This window comes from Sorex araneus, chromosome 6 (genome assembly GCF_027595985.1).
Source record: "Sorex araneus isolate mSorAra2 chromosome 6, mSorAra2.pri, whole genome shotgun sequence".
In the NCBI taxonomy this organism is placed as follows: domain Eukaryota; kingdom Metazoa; phylum Chordata; class Mammalia; order Eulipotyphla; family Soricidae; genus Sorex; species Sorex araneus.
Genome location: NC_073307.1, coordinates 48,241,721 through 48,257,939, shown reverse-complemented (window position 1 = coordinate 48,257,939; position 16,219 = coordinate 48,241,721). Strand labels below are relative to the sequence as shown.

Below are 16,219 nucleotides of genomic sequence, written 5' to 3'. Positions count from 1 at the left end.
TCCTCTAAGACCCCAGACAGGAAAGTATGTTCCCGGCAAGCTCTGGGAAGAAGCCAGCTGGAAGACTGTTTCCAGGTTCGGCTGCCCCACACAGGTTTCCAGATGGCAGGACCCTTCTGAAGCCTCAGTGCCCATGTCTGTGAAATCAGGGGAGTCCCACTCCCTGCAAATTCTACTGACAATAAGCAATGCAATAAATGAAAGTAACTATATCCATACCCTTCAAATGGTGATGGGTGTGTTGTGAGTATTATGTTCATGAGAAATCATTGTTAATAATATGGTAAACCCAAAAATAATAATATTAAAATAAATAAATAAATAATAACAAAACATTAGCCCTCAAAAAAAAAAAAAAAGAAACCAAGTGGAACCATGTCAGGGTCTTCACCCTCCCCCAGTCTGAAGTCTGGCTCCCACACAAAGGGAAGGCTGGACCACATCTAGCCCAGAACTGCCTTTCCGGCCAGGCACCACACCAAACCCATCAATATATCATCTTCAACTCAGCTGTGTGGACTGAGAGGAACTCACCACCCTCCTCCAGCCTGAAAACTGGCCCAGACACACAGGAAAGGCTGAACCCTCAGAAAGTGGCCCTGGGCCTCCCCTCCCAGGCACAGCACCTGACCCATTGATCTAACATCTTCAACTCAGGACTGCGGATTGCAATGGGCTCTTCATTTTCCCCCAGCCTGAAGTTCAGCCCCAACACAAAGGGAAGAACAGACCCTCAGCATTCCACACCCGAACTGCCTCCCTGCCCTGTACCGCCCCTATCCTGAAGATCTAGCATAAAACTCAGATGTGTGGACCACAGCAGGCTCTCAAACCCTCCCCTAGTCTGATGTCAGCTCCACCCAAAGGCAAGACTAAACCCTCAGCAAACTACAAAACGTTACTTCAATAAATAAAAGTGGGCATTAGGAAACAGAGACTCTGCTCAAGGATTGGAAGAATTAACATTGTCAAAATGGCAATACTGCCCACAGTATTATACAGATTCAATGCAGTTCCTATAATGATACCCAAGACATTTTTCAAAGAAATTTGATAAAACACTTGAAATTCATATGGAACACTAAGTCCTCACAAATAGCTAAAGCAATCCTTGGAAAACAAAAAATGGAGGTATCAAATTTTACAACTTTGAACTGTACTACAAAACTGTAGTAATTAAAACAGCATGATATTAGAATAAAGACAAACCCGTAGATCAATGGAGTAGAATTGAATATCCAGACTCACACTCTCAAATATATAAACATTTAATCTTTGATAAGGTTGCAAGAAACAGGAGGTGGAGCAAGGAAATTCTCTTTAATAAGTGTTGCTGGACAGATACATGCAAAAAATGTACTCAGACCTCTATCTGACACCATGCACGAAAGTCAGATCCAAATGGTTAAGGACCTCAATATCAGACCAGAATCCATAAGTTACTTTGAAGAAAATGTAGGCAACACCCTCCACAATACTGAAGCTAAAGGTATCTTCAAAGATGAAACACCAAGCAAAAGGTAAACCAAGCAATGCTAAACCTTTTAGTATCTGTATTGGAAACCACAAAGTCCAAAGGGAGAGAAGAGAGAGAGAGAGAGAGAGAGAGAGAGAGAGAGAGAGAGAGAGAGAGAGAGAGAGAGGAGGGAGGCAGAAGAAAAGTGCCACCATAGGGGCAGGTGGGGTTGGAGAGGGGTGATGGGAAGGAAACTGGGGACCTTGTGCTGGGAAATATACACTGGTGAAGGGATGAATGTCAGAACACTGTATGACTGAAACCTAATCATGAACAGCTTCATAAGGTTCTATCTCACAGTGGTTTAATAAAAAAAAACTTTTAAAAATAATATAAATAAATATTTCTAAACTAAGTAATTGGGGAAAACAAAATCCCACTGATTTATAATCTATGGTTTTTCACCATTGTAGATTATCCAAAATTATGAGAGCCTAAAATTCAATATTAAATTAGTCGTGTTTAACCACTACATAATTAATTCTTAAAGCTATAATAAATAACTTGCATTCTATTATACATATCTCTAATACTTCAGAAGTAATATTAGATGATTTGGGAAAAGACAATAATGAAAGAATACAAAAAGGAAATAATTGGGATTTTTCTAAAGCAAACTTTGCCATTCAGCTACCTCTGGTAAAACTCTGATTCAAATTTTTGTTTTAAGTCTTAGAAATACCCTTCCTGTGAATAATTCTCTCTCGCTATGCCTAATTGTCATACATTAAGAGTCTCTTCATTTAGATCTTCAGTTTGTAGCATATGAAATGTGACATTCCACATTCCTCTACTGAGCTCATTTATTTCATTGAATAAATTAATTAAAGTACAAACTAAACTATCAAAAAATCAATGAATAACACTAAATTGTTGCTTATGTATTTTTAGTTAGCACTTTAGTTTATTTTCTTCATGCAATATGTCAGGATTCTGAAATTATTAAACTATTCATAAAAAATTAAATTGATGACAAGTATTTTTATTTTTATTTTTCTTTATTTTTATTCTATCAATACTTCATACACAACCTACATATTGTATTAAGTGATAAGCTACTGATATAGATATCAATTCATTCAATCAATCTTGTTTCTATTGATAGAAGATTGGCTATGTTGGAAAATGTATTTCTTTTTTTTTTTTGCTTTTTGGGTCACACCCGGTGATGCACAGGGGTCATTCCTGGCTCTACACTCAGGAATTACCCCCGGCGGTGCTCAGGGGACCATATGGGATGCTGGGAATCGAACCCGGGTTGGCCGCGTGCAAGGCAAGTGCCCTACCCGATGTGCTATTGCTCCAGCCCCGGAAAATGTATTTCTAATTGCATTAGAATTTAAGTTTGGAGGGACTACAAATTTCAATAATTCACTGTCACTGTAGCACTGTCGTCCCCTTGTTCATCAATTTGCTAGAGCAGGCACCAGTAACGTCTCCATTGTGAGACTTGTTGTTACTGTTTTTGGCATATCGAATACACCACGGGTAGCTTGCCAGGCTCTGCCGTGAGGGCGGGATACTCTCAGTAGCTTGCCGGGCTCTCCAAGAGGGATGAAGAATCAAACCATGTGCAAGGCAAACGCCCTAGCCACTGTGCTGTCGCTCCAATTTTTAATTCTTTATAAAACATTATGCCTCAAGGTGACAAATGTCATACCTTGAATGCTTATTTAATATTTCTTAGTAATCACAACAGAAATACAAAGATTCATAAACAGGAATTCCTGTTTATTTATTTAAACAGGAAGAAAACGAATTTAAGATGTCCTAAAATTATGTCTGGCTTAATGTGTGGTTTAATTTACTAGAAATAACTACAGATTTTGAAGTTACTGCTTTTGGAACTCTCTCCAAAATTACAAATTAAGAACAACAGAATAACATGTAAAAACAACCAGACAACAATGATTAATTTCTTACTCCTGTAAACTTTCATTCCATGTAAGCTCCATAGATCCTCATCATATTTACCACACTGCTGTTTCTTGTGATCTGTTTGGCAACACCTTAGTAATCAATCTCCACAGTCCCATTTATTTTCTACTCAGCCAGCTATCTCTGATGGACTTTTTGTATATTTCCACATTTGTCCCCAAAATGGTCCTGAAATTTCTATTAAAACTCACTTGTGCTGACACTTCCCAGTATGAAAAAGGTCTTTTTCTTAATGGAGTAATTTTTCCCATCCCTCCCCTCTCAGCCATTCTGATTTCCTATGAAAGCATACTGTCCACTGTACTGGGCATAGGATCCAGCTTGGGGGTCAGGAAGCCCTTAGCTACTTATTCTTCTCATATGACCATGATGTCCCTAGTCTATGGGGTAGCCATCATCAAGTACCTTCTGCCTAAGTCCTGCCATTTGCCTGAATTGGACGAAGTAATCTCTGTTTTCTACACATCCTAACACCCAGGTTAAACCCAGTCAATGTAAGGGTCTAAGGATGCGGTGTTGCTCAGGCTCTGCAATGTAGGTAGGAGATTAGCCAGGCCATCCTGGCTGTTCCCGGGGAGGGAAGGGGAAAGATTGATGGGCTATGCCTAGTGATACTCAGAAGTGATACTCACCATGTGTGGTGCTGGAAATCAAACCAGAGTCAGCAATAGGAAAGGCCTATGTCTTAAGCCCCATACCACCTCTCTAGATCCCAATTTCTTGACTTCTATCTGACTGTTGCCATTTGTCTTAAATAAATGTGTTACTAACACATTATCATAAATGTATCTCTAATAATTATAATGTATCAGTTTCAATGACTGCATTAGATACCAATATCCAAGCTATTTTTCTCAAGTCCAGATTTTAGTAGCCTGGTTATTGCTTTTATTTTGATACATTCCAGATTTGTAAATATAATTTCTAGTAGCCCAGGTTTTTATATGATATTATTACCAGAATTCACCACAGGTTATAACTAAAAGATAACTAATGAAGAGAAGATACACTCATTTGTTGCGATTGTTCAAGATGATAGTTATCAGCACTTAATTACCAATTTATGCAAGTTAGGGTGACACAAATAGTGAAGTGCTGTGGTAGTCTCCAAACACTAAAAGAAAAATTAATATGTAAGAATTTATTTCATGTAGTGTTTGATGTCAGTCAGATGGACACCTTCTACCAGCAGAGATCAGTTGCAGAAAACGAGACAAACATGTAAGGGACAAACAAATATACATGGACTGTCCACTCACAGGTTAGCCTTTCATTCAGCACATTAGCACTCCTCCATCCCCACCGGGTTACCAACAGGTGAGCCATTATTGACAGATATATTAAGGAGAGTAATAAACACATCAGCATTCAATTAAGATTAAAATCAGAGCCTGGGGTATTTCACATAGCTAATCAGATTCCTGCCCCCCTCCCCCCCATCGTGTAATCCTATCCCCCACCCCTCAGCTCCCCCCCCCCCGACACACACACACACCATGTAATCCCATGAAGGACCAGTACTGGTCCTTCGTTGGGAAGGACCAGTAAAGAGAAGCTTCTAAAATCTTAGGGCTAAGATGAATGGAGACGTTACTGAGTACTGAGACAGCTCAAGAAAATCAACAATCAAAGGGATGATGATGATGATGATGATGATGATGATGATGATGATGATGATGATGATGATGATTCTTTCCTGATGCTTTGTGCAAACTCTTTGCATTCTAAAACCTAAACTATTTTAACAAGGGGCATAGCCCATCCTTGGGGTATTCTGTTAGGAGGATGGGAAGTTTGTAACTGTACCTCACAGTGATTCACTAATAAAAATTTAAAAAAAAAAAAGACGATGGGTACTGTCATTTATTATTTTTTGGCGCCACCTAGTTGTAAGAAGCCTCAGCCTGTATGTTACCCTGAATATTTCTTGTCACAGGAGCCTGATTTGTGCTATAGGGAGATTTCAAAGTCACTGGAGGACTGAATGACTGAGATCTAATACTCTTCTTTTTTTTTTCAATTGAATCACCAGGAGATCCGCAGTTATAAAGTTTTTTATTATTGAGTTTCATCAAAAAAATGGGGAAAAGAGAACAGAAACTTCCTCGAAGAAGAAATTTAAATGGCCCAAAGGCACATTAAAAAAATGTTCCATATCACTAATCTTCAGGAAGATGCAAATCAAAACAACAATGAGGTGTGATCTCACACCACAGAGATTGGCACGTATCCAAAGAACAGGAAACAACTCATGCTGGTGTGGATGCAGGAAGAAAGAGACTCTCCTTCACTACTGGTAGTCCAGCCTTTTTTGGAAAATAATATGGACATTCCTCAAAAAAACTAGATATTGAACTCTCATATAACCCAAACATAACACTCCTGGGAATATATTTTGGTCCCCTTAGGAGACCAAGAGCACAATGCATAAAAGTCATCTGCATACCTACATTCATTGCACTATTCTTTTTTCCTTTTTATGTCCCCCATTGTGGGCTTTTGCCATCAACCCCTACTATGGGCTTTTGACCCTCTCTCTTTGAAGCTTCTTGACCCTTCTCGTGACTGGTAACTCAGTGAAATTTCTGTTCTTACAAGCAGAAATTCTCTAGGACCCCTACAGTGTTTTGCAACTTTATTTTTGCTGCCGGCTGCTTACAGAATTGAAAGTTGGTTTTTGTTTGGTTGTGGTTTTGGTTTTGTTTTCAGACAAGAGCTGAAATATAATTTAGTTCAACAGAGAAACACTTGAAGGGAAAACACAGAAGGGAAAAACAGGAAGAAAAATGCATTGCCCTTAAATGAAAGCCATACATTCTTTCCAAGGCACAGTACTGACACTTCCAGATTGACATCAGAATGAGTTTCTATGAAACAAAATCATGAGCCCAAAATCTGCCCTTGAAACAGTTTTCAACTTCATCTCTATGTCTTAAAGTTCAGGGACAATGTTTGTGGCCTTACTTGAGGTCAGATAACCAGTGACAATATCTATTGTGTTTCCAACTATGTGTTTCTTTAGGTTTGTAAGCAAAAGCCTTATTTTGGCTCTGCTGAATTTGGTGTGTATATGTTGATCACAGCAAGTACTTCTTGATCTATTATTCCCTTAACTAATAAGTAGTGTCCATCCCATTTTCTAATTACTTTCTTTAGATTGGGTGCTATTTAGTCTTATACAAGTACAGCTGTCCAAGATTTTGTTTTTGTCAACCATTGACATGGAGCTATTGTACAATTGATTATTTGCTTTACATATACCTTTCAGTATTTATTTCAAGACTGACTTAGTTACAGCAAATTTTGCCAGGGCTTGTTTGTCTGAGAATATTTTTATCCTTCCCTCCAGTCTAAGTGAAAGCTTTGTAGAGTTGAAAGCTTTTCTCACTCAGTAATTTGAATATGCTACTTCACTCTTTTCTCTTGTACAGTTTCATATGGAAGATCTGCTGTGATTCTTATATTATTTCCCTGATATTTGAGGTTTTTCTCACCTGATGCTTTAAATAGTGTGTGTGTGTGTGTGTGTGTGTGTGTGTGTGTGTGTGTCTTGGTTTTTGCCACTTTGATTACAATGTTTCTTGGTGTTGTTCTGCTTGGATCTACTTTGTTTGGTACTCTTTCGACTTCCTGAATCTGTACAACAGCTTCCCTCCAGAGATAGGGGAAGCTCACAGTTATTATCTCTCCAAGCCACCAATTATTCTTCTCCTTTCTCTTGTTCTTCTCCTCTGGGTATTCCTCTAATTCAGAGATTATTTCTCTTGCTGTTATCCATTAAGTACTTTATTTCTCTTCCATTCTTTTGCTTCTCTTTTCTTTTGCCCCTTCCTTATCAATGCAAACTTATATTTTGGTCTACCAGTTTATCTATACTCTTCTTAGCTTGTGAAATTTTGCTACTATGGCTTGCTAATGTGTTCTTTAGCTCCTTCAATTCAATTGTTTGAAATCTTTCATACTCTGATTCAATTCAATTCTTTGAGTTGGTTAAATTTCTTAATTTCAAATGCCAGTGTTTAATTTCTATTGCCAATGCAGTAAATATCTATCCTGATCAATGCAGATGTCCTCATTGACCAGAATCGGGAGTTTTGGTGAGTTTGAGAAATTGCCTGGACTTTTGCCCCTATCTGCCACAGTAGGTGAGTACCTTTGTTTCTCCATTGTTCTTTAAGTTTTTTGGGTGCCAGTGGTGGAGCTGTAGATGGAACTGTAGAGTCCCAAGTGCCTGAGTTCTTATATGTACAGTTGTTTAGACAGTGGGCTACTGCTTATGCCTCTGATTTTCGGATTATTTTTCTTAGTATGTGACGGTATTCAGCATAGCAAGGAAGTCTTAACTAATTGTTCCATTTAGTTACCTCAGATTTATGGAGACAAGCTGTCTCTCGATCAGGACTCTGTTGTTTCCCACCTTTGACGGATGAATGGAGTAATACATTTTTGGGTTTTTGATGTGGCAGCTGGTACTGGGGAAGGGGTCCCTGGAGGAAGCTGCTCACCAGGCAGCTTGACCAAGGAAAGAGGGGTGGGAAACTGAGGTTCCAGATCCCTGGAGCACACCTGGCAATGAAGTTTAGAGACTGATTTTACGCAGTGAATCTGTGGGCTGAGGGATGGATGGCAGTGCAGATGGAGAGAAGCCCTGGGTTTGAGCGTGTCCTAGCATCGAGCTGCCCTACTAGGAAGTGTTCAACTGGGAGGAAGAAGTGGTGCTAAAGGTGATAAGTGTTACGTGTGAAGCTCCATCAGCAACTGTACTGTAAACCACAGAACAGAAAAAAAAACCCACAGTACAAAAACTTATTTAAGAAATAAAAAGTGCCTTTGGTAGAAGCAGCCTGGTGGGTAGGAGACAAATGGGGCTGAGGGCAAACATTGGTTGATACTTGTTGAAGGGGTCAATGTTAAAACTGTGTATGCCTGAAACCAAACCATGAATAACTGTAATTTCACAGTGAGCAAATAAAAATAATAATAATAAATATTTTTTCCTCTTTTTGCCTATGCATTCATTCTGTTGACACTAAAACTTCATGGTAACATTAGCCTTAAAAGACACCTTTAAAGTATAAAGTTGTGACAGTTTTCTGTTTTTACCCACGTTAACCTCTACATTTAAAAAGAACCCAAATTGTTTTGTTCTATGCTTTCTTGGGCACACACATGCTTGCAACATTCATATATTTGTCATTTTTCCTATTTTTTCTTGGGTGCATGTGTGCAACCCATTATATTCTAAGATGTAAACTGTTTTGTCCATGAAAAGATCCCAACTTTGGTGTTTTGCTCAATATAATCTATGAAATCAGATTTGATATAGAGGAATTTAATCCAGTTTGTATCGAAATTTGTGCATGATATGAGACAGGAGTCTAAATTCATATTTTTACATATTTTCCCAGCACCTTCTCACCTTCTGCTAAAAAGGCTTTCCTTGCCTCACTGCACACTGTTTGCTCCTATGTTGAAGATTAGCTGCCCATATACCTGAGGATCTGTCTCGAAGCCCTCAATTCTATTTCATTGGTGTGCAAATCTGTCTTTATTCCAGTATCGCACTCTTTATTAGTATAGAATAATTGAAAGTTGGGGGGGAAAAAGTCTCACATGTTCTATTTCCTAGGAAATCTTTGGATATTTGGAGGCTTCTATTACTCTATATAAAATTCAACAGCATTTTGGTCTATATCTTTAAAAGTGTCATGGGTATTTTTACAGGGACTGCATTGAGTCTGTATAGGGCTTTGTGTAAGATTTTCATCTTGAGCAATATCAATCTTTCCAATTCATGAACATAATGTGTTTTAATTTTCATGTGGATTCTATCATTTCCTTTAGTAATAATTTTTATTTTATCCCTATAATTCTTCTGTTGAACTGGAGCAATAGCACAGCGGGTAGGGTGTTTGTCTTGCATGCGGCTGACCCGGGTTCAATTCCTCCGCCCCTCTCAGAAAGCCTAGCAAGCTACCAAGAGTATCCCACCCACACGGAAGAGCCTGGAAAGCTACCCATGGAGTATTCGATTTGCCAAAACAGTAAAAAGTCTCACAATGGAGATGTTACTGGTGCCCACCCGAGCAAATCAATGAACAACTGGACGACAGTGCAGTGCTACTTCTTTTGTTAGGCTAATTTCCTCAGGGACTTGATTTTTAAAAAAAAATTATTGAATCACTGTGAGATAGTTACAAGCTTTCATGTTTGGGTTACAAACACAAAATGATCAAATACCCATCCCTCCACCAGTGCCCATTCCCCACCACCTATATCCCCAGTATACCCCCCTTTCCCACCCTCCCCCTGCCTCCATGGCAGAAAATATTCCCCATACTCTCTCTCTACTTTTGGGCATTATGGCTTGCAACACAGACACTGAGAGGTCATCATGTTTGGTCCATTATCTACTTTCGGCATGCATCTCCCATCCCAACTGGTTCCTCCAGCCATCATTTTCTTAGTGATCTCTTATCTATTCCATCTGCCTTCTCCCCTCCGCTCATGAAGCAGTCTTCCAGCTATGGGGCAATCTTCCTGGCCCTTGTATCTACTCTCCTTGGGTGTCAACCTCATGTGATGTTACTCTACACTCCACAAATGAGTTCAGTCCTTCTGTCTGTCCCTCTCTTTCTTACTCATTTCACTTAGCATGATACTCTCCATGTCTATCCATTTATAAGCAAATTTCATCACTTCATCTCTCCTAACAGCTTCATAGTATTCCATTGTGTAGATATACCAAAGTTTCTTTAACCAGGGACTCGATTTTTTGAGGTGCAATTGTGGAAGGGATGTTTAAAAAATTTCTCCCTCCTCTATTTCATTAATTGCGTACAATGCTGTGGATTTCTGTGTGTTTATATTGTAGTATACTACCTTACTGTACAGGTTTATAGCTTCTAAAAGGCTTTTGTTGTTGTTGTCTTTAGTGTTTCCTAAGTATAGTGTTAGGTCATTATCAAATAGTGTAGGACTTTTTTTTCCTATCTTGATACATTAATATCTCTTTTTTGTGTAATTGATAAGGACCTCCAATACTCAATCTAATAAGTGATGAGAGTAGAAACCTTGTGTCTGACCTTAGAAGAAAGCCTTTCATTTTTTTCACTGCTAAGTATGCTATTAGCTGTGGGTTTATGGTAAATGGCTTTACCTGTATTGAGGAAAGTTACTTTTGCTTTTGTTTTGGGAACATACCTGGGGACATACCATTGGTACTCATGGCTTACTCCTAGGTCTTAGCTCAGGGATCACTCCTGGCTGTGCTCAGGGGAACTGTATGGGTTGCCACAGATTGAACCCAGGTAGGCTACATGCAGCAAAGTGACTTATACACTGTATTATCTTTTCAACCCTGGAAGAAAGTTACTTTTATCTCATTTTATTGAGAATTTCATCTTGAATGGATTTTGAACCTTGTAAAATGCTTTTTCTTCATCTATTGATGTCATATGGTTCTTACTTTTCCTTTTATTTATATGGCATTGACTTGTATATGTTAAGTATTGCCTTATATGCTAATTTGCATGTGTTAAATAACTTATATTGTTATATATTGATTGCTATGCATATATTAAACCATCTTGCAAACTGGGATAAATCATATTTGAAATGGTGAATTTTTTTGTCCTTTGGATTATTATATGAATGCAAAAATTCATCCATTTATTCTACGTTCTACAATTTCATGGCATAAAATACTTTATAGTAATTACTGATGACCTATTAAATTTCCATGGTGGCTGTTGCAATATCTCCTGTTACATTTTTTATTTGGTTTATTGGGCCTTTTCCCTTTCTTTCTTTATAAGTCTCACTAATGGTTTGTCAATCCTTTTTATTCCTTCAAATAGCCAGTTCTTGGTTTCATCGATCTTTTGAACTGTTTAAGTTTCTGTTCATTGATTTCTGCTCTCCGTTTTATTATGTCCTTTCTTCTGCTTGGTTTGAGATCCTCTTGTTGATCTTTTTCTAGTACCTTAAGTCACGCTTTTAAGTTATTTATTTAGGCCCTTTCCAGCTTCCTAAATGAATACTTGCATTGTTATAAACTTTCCTCTTAATACTGCTTTTGCTCTGTCCCATATATTCATTCTCATTTATTTCCGGGAATCTTTGTATTTCTTTTCTCATTTCCTCATTGATAACACTAGCGGTTCAGTAGTGAGTTGTTTAATTTTCAAGCATTTGGGTTTTTCCTTCATTTCTGTTTGTCAAATAATTCATAAGCCCTAGGGTCTGCTTCTGGGTTCTCAATTCTATTCAATTGGTGTGAAATTATCTTTATTCCAGTAGCACACTGTCTATAGCTTTATAGTTTAAGTTAAATCCAGGAAAAGAAAAGCCTCCAATCTTTTTGTCTAAAACCGCTTTGTCTATTTGGCAAGGTTTATTAGTTGATATAAATTTCAATATTTTTCCTCCAGATCTTTTAGAAGTTGTTTTTTAAATTTTTTTTTATTGAATCACAATGTTGAAAGTTACAAAGCTTTCAGGCTTAAGTCTCAGTTACATAATGCTCGAACACCCATCCCTTCACCAGTGCATATATTCCACCACCAAGAACCACAGTAAACCTCCCCCTACCCACCCCAGCCCCCTACCCCACCTGTGTAGTTAGTGAATTTCACATTACTTTCTCTTTACTTTGATTACATACAAACAAAAAAACTCACTATTATTGTTTGGAGTTTCCCCCCCAGAGTCAGACCTGCTGGAAAGGAAGCATTTAATAATTTGTTTTCCATTGCTGAGTATGAAGAGATATGAGGTCGTGTGGCCACAGCAGTGGCCGTGAGGTTCTATATTTCTGTATTTTAGTATTTTAGTGACTAAGTCTAGAGGTCATCTGCACCTGTATATTTATCGCAGCACAGTTTACAATAGCCGAATCTGGAAAAAAACCAAATGCCCGAGAACAGATGACTGGCTAAATTTAAAACTTTGGTACATCTACACAATGGAATACTATGCAGCTGTTAGAAAGCATGAAGTCATGAAATTTGCATATAAGTGGATCAACATGGAAAGTATCATGCTGAGTGAAATGAGTCAGAAAGAAAGAGACAGACACAGAAAGATTGCACTCATATGTGGAATATAAAGTAGCAGCAGAGAGGTACAAGCTAGCAGTGATGCAACCTCTGGCAGAAAGCCCTCTGGACTTAGTCACTAAAATACTAAAATACAGAAATCTAGAAGTTATTTTAAGTATTTTGATAATATATCATTAGGTTCATACATTTTTAGGAATGTTAGTTCTTCATGATGTACATATGCCTTGATTAATAAAAATTTACTGGCCCTGTGACAATTTTCCACAATAAAGCCAATTGGATTCAACCTCTGTCCAGTGAGGGTCATTCACAGAGAATGGGACAAATACATAAGGCTGGCCAAGTTTTAGGGACACGTAAGCAGCCTGAGTTCGGAGCTTTATGTACCTGTGGGCAGCCAGGGCCATATCAGTCAGTGGGTTCATTTCAAGAGATATAAGTGTGTACTGTGTGAGGTGTTTGGTAGAGAGGTATTTTCAGGTGTGGCCCCAAGACCCCTGAACACCACAGTAAAATCCCTATTTTTTTAATGTGAAAACATGGACTGACATGTTTGGGGGGTTTGTGGAAGATTTAATATTCTTAACCTAAGCACGTACATTCTATTTTAAATCATTCCATACAGCTAAATAAGCAAATTTTAGCACCAATTTCAATAGATATAATTTTTAAAACACTGTAAGTTATTACTGATTCTACAGATCAAAACTGTAGAACTCCCACCTTGATGAGATGTTACTTCTGCTCCAATTGAAAAGTAAAGGAGTAGAAAGCTCTGGTCCCGCCGTAGGACTGTCTCGTCTCAGCTGCTATCTGCTCATCTGGAAACTATTCAGGGTTCAGTCCCAGGACCCAGTAGTTGCTTGGATTCATATGAGCACCATAAATATCTCATCCCTGTCATATTTCTCCCAGTCCCAATGTAAAATCTTGCTTTTACACATTAGCAAAAACTAAATCAAATCTGGACCTCTGACTATAGTTAGGGAAAGATAGCTTTCACTTTCTGGCCTCTACCACCCAGGAAAGCAAATCAGAAATATACGGTGGGAAGCAAACCAGAATTCAATCACATTTACCTAATTACATATAGCTTGACTATTTTTCCCCATCCCTCCTTTAACTCAGACCTCTGTACTATAGTCCAGAAAGAGCTCTGTCTCCTTTATCTCTCTAACCTAACCACTCCCCTCACTGCATAATTTACAAAGAATGATTGTAAAACTCACAGGACCTGCTCAGTCTCCTTGCTTTGGTACCCGCTTAGTTCCTTTAGTCCCGCTACTACTCCTGTTCAGGGTGCTCTGTGTTCTGCATTTAGCACTGCACTCCTGTCTGTGAACTCAGTCTCGATGATCTAATGCTGTGGTAGATCTGTCATGTGGAGATAAGCCCACAAAATATATCACCAGCTGTGAAACCTTTCCCAAGAAACAGATACAGGTTTCCAACTGCATCCTGAAAGTATTCTGAATGTCACAAAGATCAGCAACTCATGCATGCCACACTAAATTCATTCTTTATTTACAAAGTCATTCATTCCCTTGCATGCTTTGTCTGTATAAACTGCACAACTGCCACCCACTTGTCAAAGTTAGAGCACTCAGAGTCAGTCTGATTCTCCTCTTTCCTTTCTTACTTCTACATTCAAACCATCTTTAAGGTCCGCGAATGCCATGGAATATTACCTGAGTAACTTCATTTAAGAGATACTCTTTTTGTGTGTTTTAAAGCAGGTTTGGGAATTTCTTTTGGGGGACACACCCAGCCATGTTTATGGCTTACTTCTGGCTCTGTGCTTGGAGGTCATCCCCCAAGTATACCCTCAGTGCCAGAAATCAAAGCATATTAACTCTCTGTCTCTGTCTCTATCTCTGTCTCTCCCTCTCTCTCTCTCTCTCTCTCTCTCTCTCTCTCTCTCTCTCTCTCTCTCTCTCTCTCTCTCTTTCCCACCCCGTCTCATTCAAATTTTTCCTGTATGTTGTTTGGTTTGGTTTTGTGTTCTGGCTATCAAACCCAAAGCCCTATATACAAGTGATGTGCTCTATCTCTGAGCCATCTCTGGCCCTAACAAACCCTATTGGATTTGGTTTGTTTTGTTTGTGTGCTTGCTTGCTTGCTTGGGGCCACACCTGGCAGTATTTACACTACTCTCCACTCCATATTTGGGGTCCCTCCCGGCAGTATATGGTTCTTGGGGATCATGTGGAACTGGCGCCAGGGACCACATCTGGGCCTTCCACACGCACAGCACATGCTGAGCTCTTGGAACTCTCTCTCTCCAATTCAGCACACACTCTCCAGAAAAATACCTCAGTAATGCCTTCTAACATTTTATTAGAAACTTGTCTTGTACAACAGTGAAGTCAGGTCAAAGTAGAAGCATCATTTTATAATAACATCATGGTATCTGGACTGCTTTCTGACATAATTTAATAAGTCCCAGGACATTTCTAAATTGGACCAAAGATCTTGAGTGGTTCAGAAATCTTCCTACATCATTTGAAATAATCGTCGTCACTGCTTGGGGTTGGCTCCAAAAATCCTGGGAATGTGTCTTTAAAATATGTCTGTCCTTTGGGTTGGTTGCAGTCCTGGTGGGAGTCCAGGAAGACAGTCTGGAGTACTTACTGCAGGATCCTGGCAGAAGGGCAGAGCGCCCTTGTGTGTGTCACACCAGGGGATGGAGGTTAGAGAACTCAGTAGGGCAGAGAACTCAACCACCTGTGTTTTCCAACATTGCTTGAATATCAAAGCGAGTTCGAGCACCTGCTTTGGCGGTCCAGTGCAGACAGAAGCCCAGTGCCCATGCCAGCTCCCTTGACAGTGCCAAAAATAGTAGAGCCCTCCCCTACATTAAATAGGGGCAAAGATTCTGGCTGAAAAAACTCCTGAAAATTTCCACTTCATCTACCCCTCACCTTGCTCCATCTCCACACCAAGCTCAATTTTCTCTTCAGAAAACTTGAGAAAAGCAAGTTTTGAGCCACTGTGGTTTGGGGTCCTTGGAATGAGGATAGAATGCTCTTTGCTTGGTTTGAGATATGGGGCCCTGGTAGAACCACTCTTCCGCTCGCTCCTTCACCATCTTGAAGACCATCATCAGCAAATAGGTCATTTGGTTTTTCAAAGCTTCTTAGCATTCAGCATAACAGTGCCTATCAGTGGTGGCTTTAAATGCTCACAAGAAACTCTACGAAGCCACTAATTCCATAACCTCTGAGGTAGGCAGGATAGGGATCATGACCTCCATTTGAAAGATAAAGAAGTAGGAACTCACAGAATCATGTCACTTGACTGAACCCACACTATCAGCCAGTGAGAGAATCAAAGCCAGAACAAGGGTCTCCTCTTACATATCTCACTCCAGAGTCCACATTCCCAAGGCCCTCCTGCTTGTTTTTGAGGGAGAAGAGACTGAGGGAGTAGATGCCATCCTCATATGTCACCTGCCCCTCCTTGGGAGGCATTCATACAGGTCCATTGAGAACAGGGTGAGTCCGCATGCGGTAGATGATGACTGCCATCGCTGGGCATAGCAGCAAGGACGTCATGATGACAATGGTGGCCAAGATGATAAGGATAATGACCCAAATATCCAAGATGTGCTTGGGGAGCACAGCTTCCATGGGAACCTGGCTGACGGTGTCCATCCTTCTCCACTCTGAAACAAACAGGAAAGAATAAATAACCATTCAGCACC

General features: G+C 39.4%; 1 protein-coding gene across 1 annotated transcript in view; it reads right to left on the bottom strand.

The window, feature by feature from the left end:
• Window positions 1-14,882: 14,882 nt before the first annotated feature.
• SMIM3 (small integral membrane protein 3) overlaps window positions 14,883-16,219 on the bottom strand; it is a 35,448-nt gene continuing 34,111 nt past the window's right edge. Inside the window, exon 2 of the mRNA XM_055143030.1 lies at window positions 14,883-16,180. Within this exon, the coding sequence (XP_054999005.1) occupies window positions 15,987-16,169 (183 nt within the window). The 5' untranslated portion in view covers window positions 16,170-16,180 and the 3' untranslated portion in view covers window positions 14,883-15,986. The remainder of the gene's footprint in view (window positions 16,181-16,219) is intronic.